Source organism: Dipodomys spectabilis, unplaced genomic scaffold, assembly GCF_019054845.1.
Source record: "Dipodomys spectabilis isolate Male_0828 unplaced genomic scaffold, ASM1905484v1 ptg000173l, whole genome shotgun sequence".
Taxonomy (NCBI): domain Eukaryota; kingdom Metazoa; phylum Chordata; class Mammalia; order Rodentia; family Heteromyidae; genus Dipodomys; species Dipodomys spectabilis.
Genome location: NW_024870850.1, coordinates 10857825 through 10875051, shown reverse-complemented (window position 1 = coordinate 10875051; position 17227 = coordinate 10857825). Strand labels below are relative to the sequence as shown.

The 17227-nt window shown below is 52.8% G+C and overlaps 2 protein-coding genes and 1 long non-coding RNA gene across 10 annotated transcripts in view; all 3 read right to left on the bottom strand.

Annotated features, from left to right (window-relative positions):
- Positions 1–344: 344 nt before the first annotated feature.
- Positions 345–7411, bottom strand: Qtrt1 (queuine tRNA-ribosyltransferase catalytic subunit 1). Its single transcript, XM_042693793.1, has 10 exons — positions 7166–7411; positions 6992–7060; positions 6757–6895; positions 6080–6158; positions 5878–5993; positions 1398–1536; positions 1157–1232; positions 932–1041; positions 762–849; positions 345–633 (listed from the first exon to the last, which is right to left on the bottom strand). Exons 1-10 carry the CDS (start codon positions 7403–7405, stop codon positions 481–483), a joined length of 1209 nt encoding a protein of 402 aa, XP_042549727.1. The 5' UTR covers positions 7406–7411; the 3' UTR covers positions 345–480.
- A 5617-nt stretch (positions 7412–13028) lies between these two features.
- LOC122119659 lies at positions 13029–15239 on the bottom strand. The gene is made up of 2 exons (XR_006149599.1): positions 13604–15239; positions 13029–13282 (listed from the first exon to the last, which is right to left on the bottom strand). It is a non-coding gene; the product is annotated as an uncharacterized LOC122119659 (long non-coding RNA).
- Positions 15240–15256: 17 nt separating this feature from the next.
- Positions 15257–17227, bottom strand: part of Ilf3 (interleukin enhancer binding factor 3) — a 41126-nt gene continuing 39155 nt past the window's right edge. For 7 of the 8 annotated variants that reach the window (XM_042693656.1, XM_042693661.1, XM_042693657.1 and 4 more), the window contains 2 exons: positions 16230–16358; positions 15257–15732 (listed from right to left, as the gene is read on the bottom strand). In XM_042693656.1, coding sequence (XP_042549590.1) covers positions 15596–15732; positions 16230–16358 — 266 coding nt within the window. In that variant the 3' untranslated portion in view covers positions 15257–15595. The remainder of the gene's footprint in view (positions 15733–16229; positions 16359–17227) is intronic. The other variant, XM_042693663.1, reaches the window with a different exon arrangement.

The window sequence follows — 17227 nt, the reverse complement described above, 5'->3', positions numbered from 1 at the left end:
ACAAGTTTTCTAAAATGGACTGGCTTTGAACCTATCCTCAGATCTCTGCTGAGTGGCTAAGATTACAGGCCTGAGCCACACTGTACCTAGCTTGTATAGTTACTTTTCATTAGTAGGAGGGAGACCCAGATAGATCACCTCCCCAAGAACACACAGACACATGCTAGTTAGAATTTCAAAGTTTATATATATTTTTTTAAAAAAGTACAGGGCTGGGAAGGTGGCTCCGTGGTAGAGTGCTTGCCTCACATGCATGAGGCCCTGGGTTTGATTCCTCAGCACCACAAAAGCAGAAAAGGCCGGAAGTGGCACTGTGGCTCCAATGGTAGAGCGCTGGCCTTGAGCTGAAGAGCTGAGGGACAGCGCCCAGGCCCAGAGTTCAGGCCCCACGGTCGCCCGCTCCCCCCGACAAGAAAGTACAAACAATCTTTAAAAAAAAATCTCTTCCAAAGCCCCCAACTTCCCTCTGTCGTGGCCTGCTCAGTTCAATGTGATCCCCACAGAGGCCAGGGCTTCGGAGGCCCAGGCGGGGCAGAGGCTGTGGTCCCCGTACATGGTGCGCATGAAGCTCCGCACGAAGTCAGGGAAGCGCTGCTCCAGGATGCTGGTGCGCATGGCGCTCATCAGCTGCAGCTGCAGGGAGGGGCGTGGTCACCGGCCCCGCCCCGCCGGGAAGCCCCGCCCCGGGAGCCCCGCCCCGCCGGGAAGCCCCGCCCCGGGAGCCCCGCCCCGCCGGGAAGCCCCGCCCCGCCCCGGCCCACCTGGTAGGCGATGTTGTGGACAGTCAAGTGGTGCAGGGCCGCCGTGTTGTCGCTGTGGAGCAGGGCGTGCAGGAAGGCCCGGCTGTGCCTGGAGCGCCGGGGGAGGGGGCAGGCAGTGTCTGAGCAGGGCCCACCCCGAGCCCCTCCAAGCCCCCCACTTCCTCACCTACTTCTGGCAGGTGGGGCAGGCGCAATCCGGGTCAATGGGGCCGAAGTCCTTGGCATACTGCTTCCTCTTCAGTTGCAGGTTCCCGGTGGGCACCAGGGCGGAGCCAAAGCGCTGGAAGGGGGGGCACGGGAGGGAGGGAGAGGAAGTGTCATCCGGGACTTCATCATCAGGACCCTTCCCCCACCCCGGTTTCCCACAGTCCTCTGCGCCCCGCCGCGCGTCTCACCGCTGTCCGGGTGGGAAAGACGCAGTCGAACATGTCACAGCCGAGGGCCACGCAGACCACGAGATCCGTGGCGTAGCTAGTGAGGGGCAGGGGTGCAGCCACGGGGGGCCAGTGAAGGCGGACCCCACCCCACAATAGGTCCCAGCCACCTTCTCATCTCCCCCCCAAAGCACCCCCCAACAGGGGGGAGGGGAAAATCTGCCTCCACCCCCCCCCAGGTGAGGCCCAGCCCCAAACATACCCGACCCCCATGAGGTAGCGGGGCTTGTCCTTAGGCAGCATGGAGGTACTCAGCGCCACCATCTTCCAGAACTGGGCCTTGCTCTCGCCCCCACTCAGGCCCCCAATGGCAAAGCCCGGCACGTCCCTCTTGGTCATTTCTGGGGGCACAGATGGATGGTGGCCAAGTGTCAGTGGCCCCACACCATTGATTTTTGTTCCTATTCTGTACAGTTGACACTAAATCCCAGGAATCAATACTTCAGTCAAATGTAGGCCTTGAGCTGAGCACGGTAGCTCATGCCTGTAATCCCTAAGCATGAGGCAGGAAGAAAGGAAGTTCCAGGCTAGCCTGAGCCAACATGGTGAACAACAGACGGAAGATGTTCTCACCCAACCACAGGCTCATGTGCATGTTTTAAGCCCATTTATCACAGGGTAGGCTGAGCTAGGCTATTTGATACAGAGGTATAGTAAATGCATTTTGGCTTTTCAACATAAAGATTTCTTTTTCTTTTTTTTTTTTTGTCGGTTGTGGGGCTTGAACTCTGGGTCTGGGCGCTGTCCCTCAGCTCTTCAGCTCAAGGCGAGCGCTCTACCACTTGAGCTACAGCGCCACTTCCGGTTTTCTGGTGGTTTATTGGAGATAGGAGTCTCACGGTCTTTCCTGCCCGGGCTGGCTTTGAACCGCAATCCTCAGATCTCAGCCTCCTGAGTAGCTAGGATTACAGGCGTGAGCCACCAGCGCCCGGCAAAGATTTCTTTTTCCAATGCCAGTGCTGGGGCTTACACTCAAGGCCTTGAGCTCTTGCTCTACCACTTGGTCCAATTCTGGCTTTTTGGTAGTTAGATAAGAGTCTCATTAACTTTTCTTTCTTCCTTTTTTCTTTTTTTTTTTCTTTTTGGTCGATCGTGGGGCTTGAACTCTGGGCCTGGGTGCTGTCCCTGAGCTCTTCAGCTCAAGGCTAGCGCTCTACCACTTAAGCCACAGTGCCACTTCTGGTCTTCTGTTGTCTTATTGGAGATAAGAGTTTCATGGCTTTTCCTGCCCAGGCTGGCTTTGAACTTGGATCCTCAGATCTCAGCCTCCTGAGTAGCTAGGATGACAGGTGTGAGCCACTGGCGCCTGGCTTCTCATGAACTTTTCTGCTTGGGCTGGCTTCAAACTGTGCCTCTCAAATCTCAGCCTGCTCAGCAGCTAAAATTACAAGTGTGAGCTACCTGTGCTCTGCCTTAGTTTCTGCTTTCATGAACATGAGCTGGGCTCTGTTATCTAGACTCACTGAACCAGAAGGCAGGAGGTTGACAAGGACCTCTTTTGTTTATTCTTTTTTTTTTTTCTTTTTAAGTAGTACAGAGTTTTGAACTCAGGGCTGGAAATACGGCTTCATGGTAGAGTGCTTGCCTAGCATGCATGAAGCCCTGGGTCCAATTCCTCAGTACCACATACACAGAAAAAGCCAAAAGTGGTACAATGGCTCAAGTGGTAGAGTGCTAGCCTTGAGCAAAAAGAAGCTCAGGGACAGTGCTCATGCACTGAGTTCAAGCCCCAGGACTGGCAAAAAAAAAAAAAAAAAGAAGAAGAAGAAGAAGAAGTTTGAACTCAGGGTGCTGTACTTGGTGGGAATTACAGTGTGCACTGCCACACACAAAGGATTTTTCTATTCTTTTTTGGAAGTGGTGGAAATTGACCTCAGGTCCTCACAATCGCTAGGCAGGCGCTTGAAAGCAAAGAACCACTTCCAGCCCCTTTGGACATTATTTTCTACACACATCTCATTTTATCTTCAGGAGTCTCTGTGCTCTGCTCCTCCTGCTGGTGCTTCTCAGTGTTTGTGGGAAGCCACTGTGCTTTCCTTGTAGCTGGGAGAGCAGGCGTGCACCACCATGCTCAGCCATTGGTTGAGATGGAGCTGAGAAGGTCTTTTTATCTGGGTTGGCCTAGAACTGGGACTATCCTAATCTCTGTTTCCCAAGTAGCTAGGATAACAGAGATGAACCCCTGTGCCTGACAGAAGACCTCTTTTATAAGATCACAAGGCTGAAGGCAGGAGCAGGCAGATAGTTTGATTGGACGTTCCCAGTCAATCCTTACCGTCATTGCCTGAAAGTAGAAACAACTCCCCGCTTTACAGAGGAAAAGAAGGTCCAGAGAAGTAGTCAATGGCACAGAGGTACCTAGCCCCCAGCAGAAGATTAAGAAGGGATGCAGACAAATGAGCATTCTCAGCTTGCTCGGGTCAGCCCATTGCCTGGAGCCCTGCTGCCTCTGCCTTCTCTAGTTCATCTTTTTTTTTTTCTTTTTGTCAGACATGGAGCTTGAACTCAAGGCCTGGGCGCTGTCCCTGAGTTCTTTTGCTCAAGGCTAGCACTCTATCACTTTCAGCCGGAGCTCTACATCCTATTTTTTGGTGGCTCACTGGAGATAAGAGTCTCATGGACTTTCCCGCCCAGGCTGGCTTTGAACCACGATTCTCAGATCTCAGCCTCCTGAGTAGCTAGGATTATAAGCGTGAGCCACCGACACCTGGCTCCTTGGCACTTTTTCTTTGGGCAAGATAAAGGGTCTTCCATTTTCTGTCCATCAGTTATGAATGGTTTTTTATGATGGGAATCGGATCTGGCCCCTCTCCTGCTCTATAGTCCTCCATGCCTCCCCAGTAACTCAGTGGACCATGCCAGGACCTCCAGAACTGGCAAAATAAAACTAAGCACTCACCTCTGACCCTATATTTCCAACTTCCAGGGCAGGAATGGTAGCGTACAGTAAACACTGAAGCATCTAAACCCCAAATAAGGACACCCAAGCTGCACAGAACTAGGGTAAGTGACACAAGAGCTCTGTGGCTCAGATTCTACATCAGTAACTTTGGAAACCTATTTGTTTCCACTGTACGGAGTGGCTCTCAAGACTCAAAAGAACCAGGCACTGGCTGCTCACATCTGTAATCTAAGCTAGGCAAAAGAGTAAGATCTGGGGGCTGGAAAGGTAGCTCAGTTTTAGAGTGCTTGCCTTGCATGCATGAGGCCCTGGGTTTGATTCCTCAACACCACATAAGCAAAAAAAGCCGGAAGGGCACTGTGGCTCAAGTGGTAGAGTGCTCACGTTAAGCTGAAGAGCTGAGGGACAGCGCCCAGACCCAGAGTTCAAGCCCCACAACCCACCAAAAAAAAAAGATCCGGAGAATCACAATTTGAGGCCAATTCAGGCAGAAAAAATAACACTAGATTCCACTTCCAAAATAACCTACAAAAGGGGCTGGGAATGTGGCTTAATGGTAGAGTGCTTGCCAAGCAAGCACGAAGCCCTGGGTTTGATTCCTCAGTACCACATACACAGAAAGCCAGAAGTGGCCTGTGGCTCAAGTAGTAGAGTGCTAGCCTTGAACAAAAGAAGCTCAAGGACAGTGCATAGGCCCTGAGTTCAAGCCCCAGCACTGGCAAAAAAAAAAGCCAGGCTGGAGGCATGGTTGACGTGGTATATCAGCTGTCTACTTAAGTAAAAGGACCTGAGTTCAAACCCTAGTTCTGCAAAAACAAAAAACAAAACAAAAAACCTCAACAGATTAATCTGGAATCAGAATTTGGCATATTGACCTGGTACTGGTGGCTCATGCCTGTCATCCTAGCTACTCAGGAAGCTGAGATCTGAGTATCAGGGTTCAAAGAGCCAACCTGGGCAAGAAAGTCCATGAGACTCTTATCTCCAATGAACCACCAGAAAACGAGAAGTGGCACTGTGGCTCAAAGTAGTAGAACACTACCCTTGAGCTAAGAACTCAGAGACAGCGCCCAGGCCCAGAATTTAAGCACCATGACTGGAAAAAAAAAAAGGGAATTTTTCATGTTGCATGGTAATTATGGAAAAATCACCAAGTATTGAATTTTTCACCTTCTCCAAACATATGCCTCATTGGGGCCTCCTTTGTCTTCTCTATTTTACTTTATTTACTTACTTAGTGTACCTGCTCAAACAGGGGCTTGAATTCAGCTCCTACACATTACCTATCAGTTCTTCTGCTGAAGGCTAGTGCTCTCCCACTTGAGCCACAGCTCCACTTCCAGCTTCTTGGTGCTGAATTGGAAATGAGAGTCTCACAGGACTTTTTGCCTGAGCTGACTTTAAACATGATCCTCAGATCTCAGCCTCTTGCATAGCTGGGACTACAGGTGTGACCTACTGTGCCCAGCTTGTTTTACGGTTTTTTTTGTTTTTGTCAGTCATGTGCCCTGAACTCTGGGTCTGGGCGCTGTCCCTCAGCTCTTCAGTTCAAGGCGAGCGCTCTACCATTTGAGCCACAGAGCCCACTTCTGGCTTTTTCTGCTTATGTGGTGCTGAAGAACTGAACCCAGGGTCTCATGCATGAAGGCAAGCACTCTACTACTGAGCCACCTTCCCAGCCCCTGTTTAACTCTTTAATGAAGCACCATCCCTGTGCCTGGCCTGTGTGGAGGACTGTGATGGACAAGGCCTGGTGCTGCCAGCATCTGGCTCCCTCTACCTTCAAGGCAAGTTGTCCGGAGATCCGCATCAAGCCCACCCTGGATGATGGCGAACAGATTCTGCTTGTCATGCCGCTGATGAGCTGCAATGCACCGGTCCAGCCAGCGGACTGATCTGCAAGAGAGCCCTGGTTGTGAGTCCCAGGGGCCTGTTGAAGTGAAGGGACCTGGATCCCCTCCTACTACCACATGTCAGCTTACCTGTGCATGGCCTCCTCCACGCGGGGGCCTGTCACAGTGCTGCTGACCACGTCGTCCAGCTGCATGATGATGTCTGAGCCTGAGGGTGAGGTAGGACGCTGTCACTAAGGAGTCCCCCACCAACTGGGCACATGATAAACCCCAGCAGTGCCTGCCACATATGGCTGATTCCTAGGCAGCCATCCTAACCTGTGTAAACAGAGGACTGATTGATTGATTGTGCTGGTCCTGAAACTTGAACTCAGGGCCTGGGCTGTTGCTTAGGTTTTTTTTGCTCATGGCTGGCCTTCTACCACTTAAGCAAAAGCTCCATTTCTGGCTTTTTAGTGGTTCTTTGGAGATAAGAGTCTTACAGACTCTTTTTTAAACCACCACCTTCAGATCACAGCCTTCTGAGTAGCTAGGATTCCAGGCATGAGTCACTAGTGTCCAACTTGAATAGCTTTTCTTCTCATAGAGGGAAAATGCAGAGTACACTTAAACTTGCTCGTATTTACTGTAAGCAGTGCAAGGGTCTATAACACATTAGTAACAGTAGCAAAGCAACCAGTGGGAGTACAGGAGATGGGTAGGAGGACGCGAGTGGAAGGGGCCCTGTTAACACATTTCATACAAAAAAGTACAAAGAATCTATCTTTGTCCCGGGATACCCAGGACTCCCCCTGGGATCCGCTCACCCAGCGCATTCTGGATCTCCACCGACCTCTCTGGGCTCAACAGGGTCTCTTTGCCATCATAGGGGGAGCGGAAGCGGACGCCCTCCTCTGTCACCTCGGAGAGCGACACCAGGGACACCATCTGGAAGCCTCCGCTGTCCTGAGGGAACCCCCATCGCAGAGCTGTCAAAGGGGTTAGAGATTGTGGACCGACCCCCCCAAAGAGGCATCCACGATCTCCGCCCCACCCACTCACCGTCAGGAGATTGTGGGGCCAGTTCATGAAGCCATGGAGACCCTGGGCTTTTTGGATGAGCTCAGGACCCTGCGACCGGCGTGGGGGGCGGAAGTGTCCGGTTACGGGGTGAGGCGACCCCGGGTCCCGAGGGCTCCGCCCCGTGGCCCTCCCGCGTCCCGATCCCCCACTCACCGGCCGCAGCCCCAGGTGGTAGGTGTTGCCCAGGCAGATGCGGCAGCCCAGGTCGTGCAGCTGCTCCGCGGTGATCCCCTTCATGGTGGCCTGCGTGCCCACGGGCATGAACACCGGAGTGGACACCGGCCCGTGCGGCAGCCGCAGCTCCCCGGCTCGGGCTCTGGAGCGACTGCACTCGGACACCAGCCGAAAGATGCGCGGAGCCGACTCGGCGGAAGCCGGGATGGTGGACGCCATCTTCGCAACCGGAAGCACGTGGGCCGGGAGGGGCAGTGGGCGGTGCCCGATGGACGCTGGCCACGTGGGCGGGGCGGGGCGGGGCTACGCCGCTGGGGAAAGCGTCCGGGCGCCATGGCAACGGGTGCGCGCCGACGCACACCCGCCCGGCGCGGGGCCCGCTGCCTCCCACGGGCGGCGAACTCCATCCGCGCCCCTATTTTCTGGCTCCTGATCTCCTCCTGTATAAAACCTAGCGAGTAGCCGGGCGCCGGTGGCTCACGCCTGTCATCCCAGCTACTCAGGAGGCTGAGCTCTGAGGATCGAGGTTCAAAGCCAGCCTGGGCAGGAAAGTCCGTGGGTCTCTGATCTCCTATGAACCACCAGGAAACTGGAAGTGGCGCTGTGGCTCAAGTGGTAGAGCACTCATCTTGAGCTGAAGAGCTGAGGGACAGCGCCCAGGCCCAGAGTTCAAGACCCATGCCCGACAAAAATAAAAATAAAATCTAGCGAGTTATAGGTAACACCTCGGCATAAGGACGAGGCAAAGGCTCACTGAGAACTCCTGTATTGATATCAGTGCCTGATGCTTTTTTTAAAAAATTATTTGGTGCTGGTTCAGGGCCTTGAGCTCAAGGCCTGGACGCAGGCTCTAAGCTTTTATGCTCAAAACGAATGCTCTAGCTTTTAAGTGGTAGCTCAACTTCCAAGGTTTTTGTTGTTTTGGTTTTTTGGGTGGTTAATTGGAGATCCTAGTCTTCCAGAGTTTCCTGACTTTGAATTCCAATCCTCAGATCTCAGCTTCCTGAGTGGCCAAGATTACAGGCACAAGCTACCAGCACTGAGCAGGTTTGATGCTGACTTTTATGCTCTTCCTTTAACCTAATGGCTTAGAACAAGACCTACCACATAGTAAATGCTGAATAAATGTTATGTATTCACAAAGTATGTAATGATCACAATAAAATCCCTTCATGTTAAAAACGTTGTCCAAAGAAATATAAGTATTCATTGCCTAGTTTACAAAATGGTAACTCCTCTGCACACCATTCCCCACCGCCACCCCCTGCTTTTTGGTCGGTTTTGGGATTGAATTGAGGACCTGAGCACTGTCCTTGAGCTCTGTTTGCTCATGGCTAGTGTTCTACCACTTTAGGCCACAGCTCCACTTCCAGTTAGAAAACTGATTAATTGGAGATGAGAGCCTCATGGCCTCAGGTTGACTGAACCATGATCATCCTCAGATCTCAGTAGTCCCTGGTCCTCAGACCTCAGCCCCTGAGTAGCAAGGGTCCTAGGCATGAGTGAGTCACTAGCAATCAGCCTACATCTTAATAAAATTCCTTTTAGTGTATGCTAATATTTTTTAAGTTTCCTCCTCTTTAGCCTGGCACTGACGTCTAACATCTATCTATAATCCTGAAATCTGATGATCAGGAATCAAAGGCCAGCCCAAGCAAGAAAGACTCTGAGACTCTTATTTCCAATGGCCAATCCACCCCTCACCCCCCCCCACACACACAAAAGCTGGGCTGTGAAGGCAAGGAATATAGCTTAGTGGTAAAGTGCTTGACTAGTATGCATGAAGTCCTGGGTTTGATGGAAGTGGTGCTGTGGCTCAAGTGGTAGAGCGCTTGCCCTGAGCACCAAGGGGCTCAGAGAGAGCCCAGGTTCAAGCCCCAGGGCTAGCAAAAAGAAAAAACCTGCAAGTCAGCTCCCACTCAAGTGGTAGAGCACTAGTCTTGAGCATAATAGCTCAGGGACAGTGCCCAGGACCTAAATTCAAGCCACCTCCCTCCCCCGGACAACCTGCACATAATACAGACCACAAAGTTTCTTCAATAATAGAAATATCAGGTTTGAAAATGGGAAGGCTGATACAAAATTTGTCTTTAATTATTAGTTCTCTAAGTGCATATATATGTGCATACAAATATATATATATATATATGTATATGTATATGTATATATAACCCACTCCTTCAGTCTTCCTGCTGCACAAGAGTAAGGAAGTCTGAGTCACAGATTTACTGATCTTGGATGTGTTCCATTAATAATCACACTCATAACATGTAATATGATATCCAATGTTTATTATTGGAAATATAGCTGACATTAAGCTGCCAGCAGAGAGCGCCATTGTTTCAGAATACCTCCACCAAGCTGAGAACTGTCCTACTAAACTAGACTGCTTCACTTCAGGCCTTTCTTGTATGGAAGCAGTTGGCCTCTTGCTCAGTAATACAGGTTAATAGCGCCAGTTTCTCAGAATGAAAGAGACTCCTTGGTATACAACCCATGGAAAATAAAAAAAAATGCATTGTCCAAAAAGAAATGTACTCTTTTGTTGGTGGTGGTCATGGTGCTTGAATTCTGGGCTTGGGTGCTATTCCTGTGCTCTTCAGCTCAAGGCAAGCAAGCGCTCTACTGCTTGAGCCACAGCACCACTTCTGGTTTTCTAGTAGTTTATTGGAGATAAGAGTCTCATGGACTTTTCTGCCTGTCCTGGCTTTGAACTGTGATCCTCAGATCTCAGCCTCCTGAGTAGCTAGGATTACAGGCGTGAGCACCAGTGCCCAGCAAGAAAAGTACTCTCTACCTGATTTTTGTAATAATAATCACTCTGTACGTCACCTTTATTTTATTCTGTCTGTACTGGGGCTTGAACTCTGGGCCTGGGTGCTGTCCCTGAGCTCTTCAGCTCAAGGCGAGCACGCTATCATTTGAGCCATAGTGCCACTTCTGGTGGTTAATTGGATAGGAGTCTCAGGGACTTTCCTGCTTGGGCTGGCTTTGAACCGCAATCCTCAGATCTCAGCCTCCTTAGTAGGTAGGATTACAGATGTGAGCCGCCAGCACCCAGTTGTACATCACACTTATAATTATAATTTAAATTTTAAAAATATGTAATTTTAAATATATATGTATATATTATACCAGGGTACCACAGCTGTAATCCTAGCTACTCAGTAATCATGAGAATCCGGGGTGGGGAGGATTCGTGGGGTTTAAACTCAAGGCCTGGGCACTTTGCTCAAGGCTAGTGAGCCCCAGTGCCAGTTCTAGTTTTCTGGTGGCTAATTAGAGATAAGATTCTCAGAGAAAGCCGGGCGCTGGTGGCTCACGCCTGTAATACTAGCTACTCAGGAGGCTGAGATCTGAGGATCAAGGTTCAAAGCCAGCCCGGGCAGGAGAGACCATGAGACTCCTATCTCCAATAAACCACCAGAAAACCGGAAGTGGCGCTGTAGCTCAAGTGGTAGAGCGCTCGCCTTGAGCTGAAGAGCTGAGGGACAGCGCCCAGGCCCAGAGTTCAAGCCCCTACGACCGACAAAAAAAAAAAAAAAAAAAAAAAAGGATTCTCAGAGATTTTCTTCCTTGGGCTGGCATCAAAACTGCCATCCTAGCCAGGTGCCGGTGGCTCATGCCTGTAATCCTAGCTACTCAGGAGGCTGAGATCTGAGGATTGCAGTTCAAAACTAGCCCAGGCAGGAATGTCCGTGAGACTCTTATCTCCAATAAACCACTAGAAAACCGGAAGTGGCTGTGGCTCAAGCTGTAGAGTGCTCGCTTTGAGCTGAAGAGCGCAGGGACAGCATCCAAGCCCAGAGTTCAAGCCCCAGGACCAAAAAAAAAAAAAAACCAAACCTGCCCTCCTTAGATCTCAACATCCCGAGTAGCTAGGGTTACAGATTTGAGCCACTCATGCCCAGCTTTCCATGTGTCTCTTATCTCCAATTAACCACCCACAAACACCAGAAGTAGAGCTCTGAATCAAAGTGGTAGAGCACTAGTCTTGAACAGAAGAGCTCAATGCCTAGGCTTTGTGTTCAAACCACATGACAAACCAACAAAAACATGAATAAGCCAGCCTCACGGGTATAATTCTACCTACTCAGGATATAAGGATTGAAGCCCCAGATTAATGAGATCAAAAAGTTAGTGGAGACCCCCCCCCCCACACCATCTCAATAAGCTGAGTGTGGTGGTCCATCCCTGTAAACCACCCCCTACACCAGAGGTATTAGATATGAGTATCATAGGCTAAGATTAGAGGTGAGGATCAAATGGTAGAGTACCTACCCAGCAAGTGAGATGTGAGTTCAAGCCCCCATTACCATAAATTAATTGAAAATGGCGCTGAGGATCATTCTGATGACCTAGCCCTTGTTAAATGCAGAAACATGTACACAGCATAGTCAATATAACATTTTTTTTTTTTGGAGGGGGGTCCGGTCATGGGGCCTGAACTCTGGGCCTGGGCGCTGTCCCTCAGCAATTCAGCTCAAGGCCAGCGCTCTACCACTGAGCCACCTTCCCAGCCCCTCAATATAACATTTGGAACACACAGACTGCCAGACACTCTTCTGCCACACAGCTGTAACCAAAAACGAAAGCCTTTCCCTTGCAGTGACCATCACAGATAGTCTGGGAAGAGGTCTGTTTGGTTTCTGCTCTTCTCCTTTCCAGATGGGCTGTCGCCTCAAAGTCTAGGGGCGCGGTAAGCACAGGGAGAGGCTGCATGGCGTCTACCTTCTTCCGCATTTAGCCGTAAGGGGAGTGGTCCCAGGCACAGGCTTTGACGGCCGTTTCAGCACAATGGACAGCGCCCAGACGGTTGCCAGGACACCAAGGGAAACATTTCGTGGGGGCGGAGCCTGTGGTCTTGCCCCATCAGGAACAGCGCGAAGGGGGCGGAGCCTGAGAAAGCATCCTATCAGAGGAGGCGCTGGAGCCAGGAAGCAGAGGGGGCCGGGCTCCTGCGGCAGAACTTCACAGGCGGGCAGCACCAGGGATGCCACCTGGGATGAGAACAAGTGGCCGGGAGGAACTGGATGTTGGCAGATTTTCCGTGCCCAGCTGAACGCGGGCCCGACTCCAATGGTGTGAGCTGTCAGCAGCCCCATTCTCCATCGCTGCCCGGGGCAGCAGCCTACCCAAGGAGAGATGTGGTGGTTCGTTTTAGAGGGCTGGTGCCTAGAGGGCAACCAAACGTCGTCTGGGAAGTCTCCAGAGCAACAGACTGAACCTAAGACGCTCCAGGCACATAGGGTTTGATCGGGGTGATGGATCCAGAGGAGCCTGGGAGCACGTGCATTTGCTCTGCTTATATCTACTGGAGCAGGAAGCGCCCCGCTGTGCGACCTACCAAGACAACTTGCCACAGAGGCTGAGGTCAACGTGCTATCTCGTGGGAGATTTTGGCAAGACACTGGGCCAACGATTTAAGAGAGCTGTGGCCGTTCTTCCAGTCCTGTCTCCTAGGACCAAGAAGCAGGGAGCTAGGCATCTTTCTTTGGGGGCCTATTTGGAGAATTGTTTTACAACAGTCATGAGCCTCAGAGCAATTTCCTCAGTGCAGAGGACTCAACCACTGAGCTGGGCTGGGCATCTGCCTCTGCTCCCCTCTCCCCTCCTCCCCGAACTAGAAACAAGCCCAAGCCCAGCCTCACCACCCCCGAAGCTTGCTTCACACTAAGACGCCTGCCTGGACACTCCTTGTGCATGTGGGATAGGAACCCCCTCAGCGGCTGGAGGCTCTATGAGGCTACCACCCTCTTCCGGGGGACGGGGGACGGGGGACGGGAGCACAGGACGTGACACTTCAGTGGCAAAATAAATACGGTGAGCAAATGAGACAACAGACACGTGAACTCAGTTTATTCTGGGAAGGGTCAGTGAGCGTCGTGGCCTCCATGGAGGCTGGTTGCGCTGATGCCCAGAACCGCGTCCAGAGGTCTCAGGCGGGTAATGTGTACGGCCAGCATGGACGGAGCTCACACGGAGACTGAATGCGGAGGCGACACCCCAGCTGCGGAGGATCGGGACGCAGAGCTTCGGGGGCAAGGACAGGCCTTATGGACTGCAGGAGAACGGTCAGTGGTGGAGTGGATCTCCCTGCCAGGGCGGAGAGGAAGCAGGCGGCTAGGTGATGACCCCCAGATCAAACTGGACTCCAGCCCAAAGACAGGCAGAGCCCCAACGGCACTGCTCCATCAGGGAGGTAGAAATCCTGGGACTGTACCCCCATAACTCCATGGTCCCCGCTGGTCTTAAGTCACCAACCCCTAATACTCCACCCCCCCTAAGTCCAGAGTCCCTCTGAGGCCCTCCCCCTTTTCCTAATGTCATCCTTCCTTCACAGGGGGGTCCCAGGCCCTCTTGGTCTTTGGTGCCTGATGCCCCACTCCTGACCCCCATGGCTTATTCAGCAAGTACCTCGTCATGATCAACTCCAGAGGACAAACTGTGGGCCCCTGCTCTTCCTGTGGAGGCTCCTGGTGACCTGCACTGGACACGGGACAGCAGGTGAAGCAAGCCAGCGCATGCGGCGGGGAGGTGGAGCGCCTCCCACAGGCCTTCTCTACCCAAGGTGACAGCTGCGTCTTGGTTCGGTGGGGCTGGGGCGCTGGGATACCACCACAGGCCAAATGAACCCCAGCGCCCTCAGCAACAGGGAGGCCTGCAAGGTGTGCCACGGAGTGTACTGTGTTCTCCAGCTGCTCCTGAGACAAAGCACCTGGGCTCCTGTTGAGTCACGGAGTGTGCCATCCAACCCTCTCCAGCAAGACCTCAGGGACTCATCTAGAGTTTAGCCGTGCTTGGCAGGCAGTCCTCCGGCTGAGTTGGTGGGTGACACACAAGCCCTCCTCAGCCTGAATCCTCATCCAAAACCAGAATGCCAGTAGGAGTGTCTTCCTGTCCCAGCGGGTAGATGTGCCAATCAGACACAGCCCCTGACCATGGCAGCAGGGACTCCACTCGTCCACTACAGATCACTTGTGTGGAATGCTGGCTCTCACACACTGGAACTCCCACGTGAGCTGCTGCTCGGCCTGGTTTCACGCAGCCACATTCTCTTTCCAACTCTCCCGGGGCTGAGTCACTCATCCCTGGGGCTTCCTCTACACCGGCGTGAAGCGCAGAGACTTGTCTTTTGTGGATCCAGGAAGGCTCACGTTTACCCCCTTCCACGCAGCTCTCATTTGCTTCAGCAACGGCGGGGTCTCGCCACAGATGGGATCTTGTTCCTTCTTGCACATAGGATACCAGAGGGCAACCTAGAGGCTCAGGCCAACACCTGCCAGGTGTCCAGGAGGAGAGGCGGCTACAGGTGGACGAAGGCTCTTGGGGAGGTGCTGGACAGATGTCCAGCAGCAGAGACCCTTGGCGCCGCTTCACAAAAGCCTGGAGTTCTCTCGACTTGTGACCAGCTCCCCCACACTGAAGAACTGACAGGAGACAAATCTTCCCCCAGACCACTAGACTCAAGTCTCTGCCACTTGTAGGGAGCCCCAGCTCTCACTGGAAGCTTCTCTGGGGCGGCACACACCAGCCCCTCCCTACCAGCACAGCCGGCTGGCAGGATTCATGGAGCAGAAACAAACATGTGCCTGAGGCTCCAGCCTTCCGGGGGCTCCGCACGCTGCCAGGGGTGGAGCTGTGGAGCCCATGGGACGGGGGTAAAAAGACCCTCAGGTGGGCAGAAAGCTGGCTCTTGCCAAGCTTGGAATAGAGATGTCTGGAGGCCTGGAGTTGGACCCTCTCTGGTGACCAGGGATCGTCCTGCTGTCCCCACCCTGCATTCCAGGGCGGGAACAGAGCGGAGCAAGCTGCCCATCACCCGACTGACTGGAGGGTCAAACACCCAGGCCTGAGACAGTGCCATTTTCTTTTTCTTTATTTGTCTACATTCTTCTGAGTTTGGATGTACTGTCTGAATGATCCAGACATACCCAAAAAAAAAAAAAAAAAAAAAAATCCCACTCTTTCCCACTGGTTTTTAAAATAAAATCTTCACTTATAAAACTGAAACACTAAAGCATTAAAATACAGAAAGCTCATTGAACTCACTTCACAAAAGCATTAACAGATGATGCATCCCTTCCGTCACTATTGAAAGACAAACCAAGGCAATGCTAACACCAAGTGTAAATAGACAGAGGGATACTGAACGGCAAGAACGCAAAACTCTACCAGACGAGACTTGTAATGGCAACTAACAAACCACTGAAGACACGGAGTCCCAAACACGGCTAAATGCGGGTCACAGCACGGGCCCGGGGGCCGCTGCACCTCACGACACGGCAACGTGGACGGGTGGGGGATGCCTGCAGGGCCGGCGGACATGTTAACTGTGATGCATAAAACTGAATCTTCGGATGGGCTGAGGGCGTAAGTGCAGAAGGTACAGGAGGCAACCCGCGGGCTTTATCTGTACTGGTAGTTCATGCTGTGGTCTGTGTTCCGGCCGTAGCCCCCCTGTGAGGACTGGTAGGAGCCGGGAGGGCCACTGTAGCTCTGTCCAGACCCCGGGGAGTTGTAGTTTGACTGGGACGAGTAGCCTCCTGCAAGAGACAGGGCAGATTAAAGGAGGGGACAGCAGCGCCTGGGGCCATGGCCCCAAAGGGGGCAGCCCCTCGGACACCTGCTTTGGCTAAGTTGGCTAAGTATCTTTTACAAGTCATCCAGTCTTGCCTGCCACCAACACCCTGCAAGGTGGGATCACTTGCAAGCCCGGCCGCCAGGGGCTGTGGCACGTGGTGATCGCCTCACCACAGAACCGAGGGCCGCCTGGACCCATGGCTCCGCACGCGCTCCCGCGGAGATCACCACTCAGAGTGGCCCCTGGGTTTCTTGGACATCTCAAGTGGGTGCTGGCACTTGGGTTTTGAGGTAACGTCTGGTCTCAGGCCTCTCACATGCCCAAGCAGCTATGGTGGGTCCTACTTAGAAGCGGCAAGCAGCTTGCCAGTGCACCCACCCACAAGCCCTCTGTTCCTGCCCTGGCTCCTAGCTTCACAGCACCACCAGGCAGGACCTGCCACCTACTCCCTGGGCCCACCTTGTTTGCCTTGGTATGAAGAGCCGCCCCCAGAACCTCCGCCGTAGCCCCCGTGTGACCCAGGGTTGTAGGAGGACCCGCCTGAGCCATAGCTGTTCCCGCCACTTCGGCCTCCACTACCACTGTAGTCTAGGGGAGAGAAAACAGCAGTTAGGGGGCCTGGGGAAGGCAAGGTGGGGGTGGGCCAGGGCCCCACTGGCACTGCACAAGTCCCTGCTTAACTGTGGCACATGTCAGCCCTATAAGTAAGTACTAGGTTCCAAACAGAACCCAGTAAGTGACTATGCCCTGACCCTGGCCAGTCCCCAGGGATGGCACCTGCTCCCTCCCTGACATCCCCCACCATGCACAGCGCCTCGCTGCTGCCCACCGCCCCCGTCACGAGGACACACACACACACACGCCTACTCCACCCCACAGAGCCCACATGCAGCACAACCCACTGGGTCTGAGCATGAAGTAGAAGGAAAAGATGTGTGCTAGCCAGGTGCCGTGGCTCACTCCTATAATCCTAGCTACTCAGGAGCCTGAGATCTGAGGATCGTGGTTCAAAGCCAGCCCGGGCAGAAAAGTCCATGAGACTCTTTTTTTTTTTTGGGGGGGTCCGGTCGTGGGGCCTGAACTCTGGGCCTGGGCGCTGTCCCTCAGCTCTTCAGCTCAAGGCTTTTTTCTTTTTGCTTATGTGGTGCTGAGGAATCGAACCCAGGGCCTCAGGCATGCAAGGCAAGCGCTCTACCACTGAGCCACCTTCCCAGCCCCTCCATGAGACTCTTATTCCAATAAACCACCAGAAAACCAGATGTGGCGCTGTGGCTCAAGTGATAGAGCACTCGCCTTGAGCTGAAGAGCTCAGAGACAGTGTCCAGGCCCAGAGTTCAAGCCCCACGACCAACAACAACAGCAACAACAACAAATGTGGGCTGGAACAGGGACTGGACGCAACACTGCCTCCCTCCACAGCCTCCTCCCAAGAGGTGGTCTCGAGTTAAAACTCCACG

Coding starts and splice junctions, on each gene's coding strand:
- Qtrt1 (XM_042693793.1), bottom strand. CDS start 7,405: ATGGCGTCCACCATCCCGGCTTCCGCCGAGTCGGCTCCGCGCATCTTT. Junction 6,896..6,991: donor GGCCCCACAATCTCCTGACG/GTGAGTGGGTGG, acceptor GGGTTCCCTCAG/GACAGCGGAGGCTTCCAGAT. Junction 5,994..6,079: donor GTGGAGGAGGCCATGCACAG/GTAAGCTGACAT, acceptor GCTCTCTTGCAG/ATCAGTCCGCTGGCTGGACC.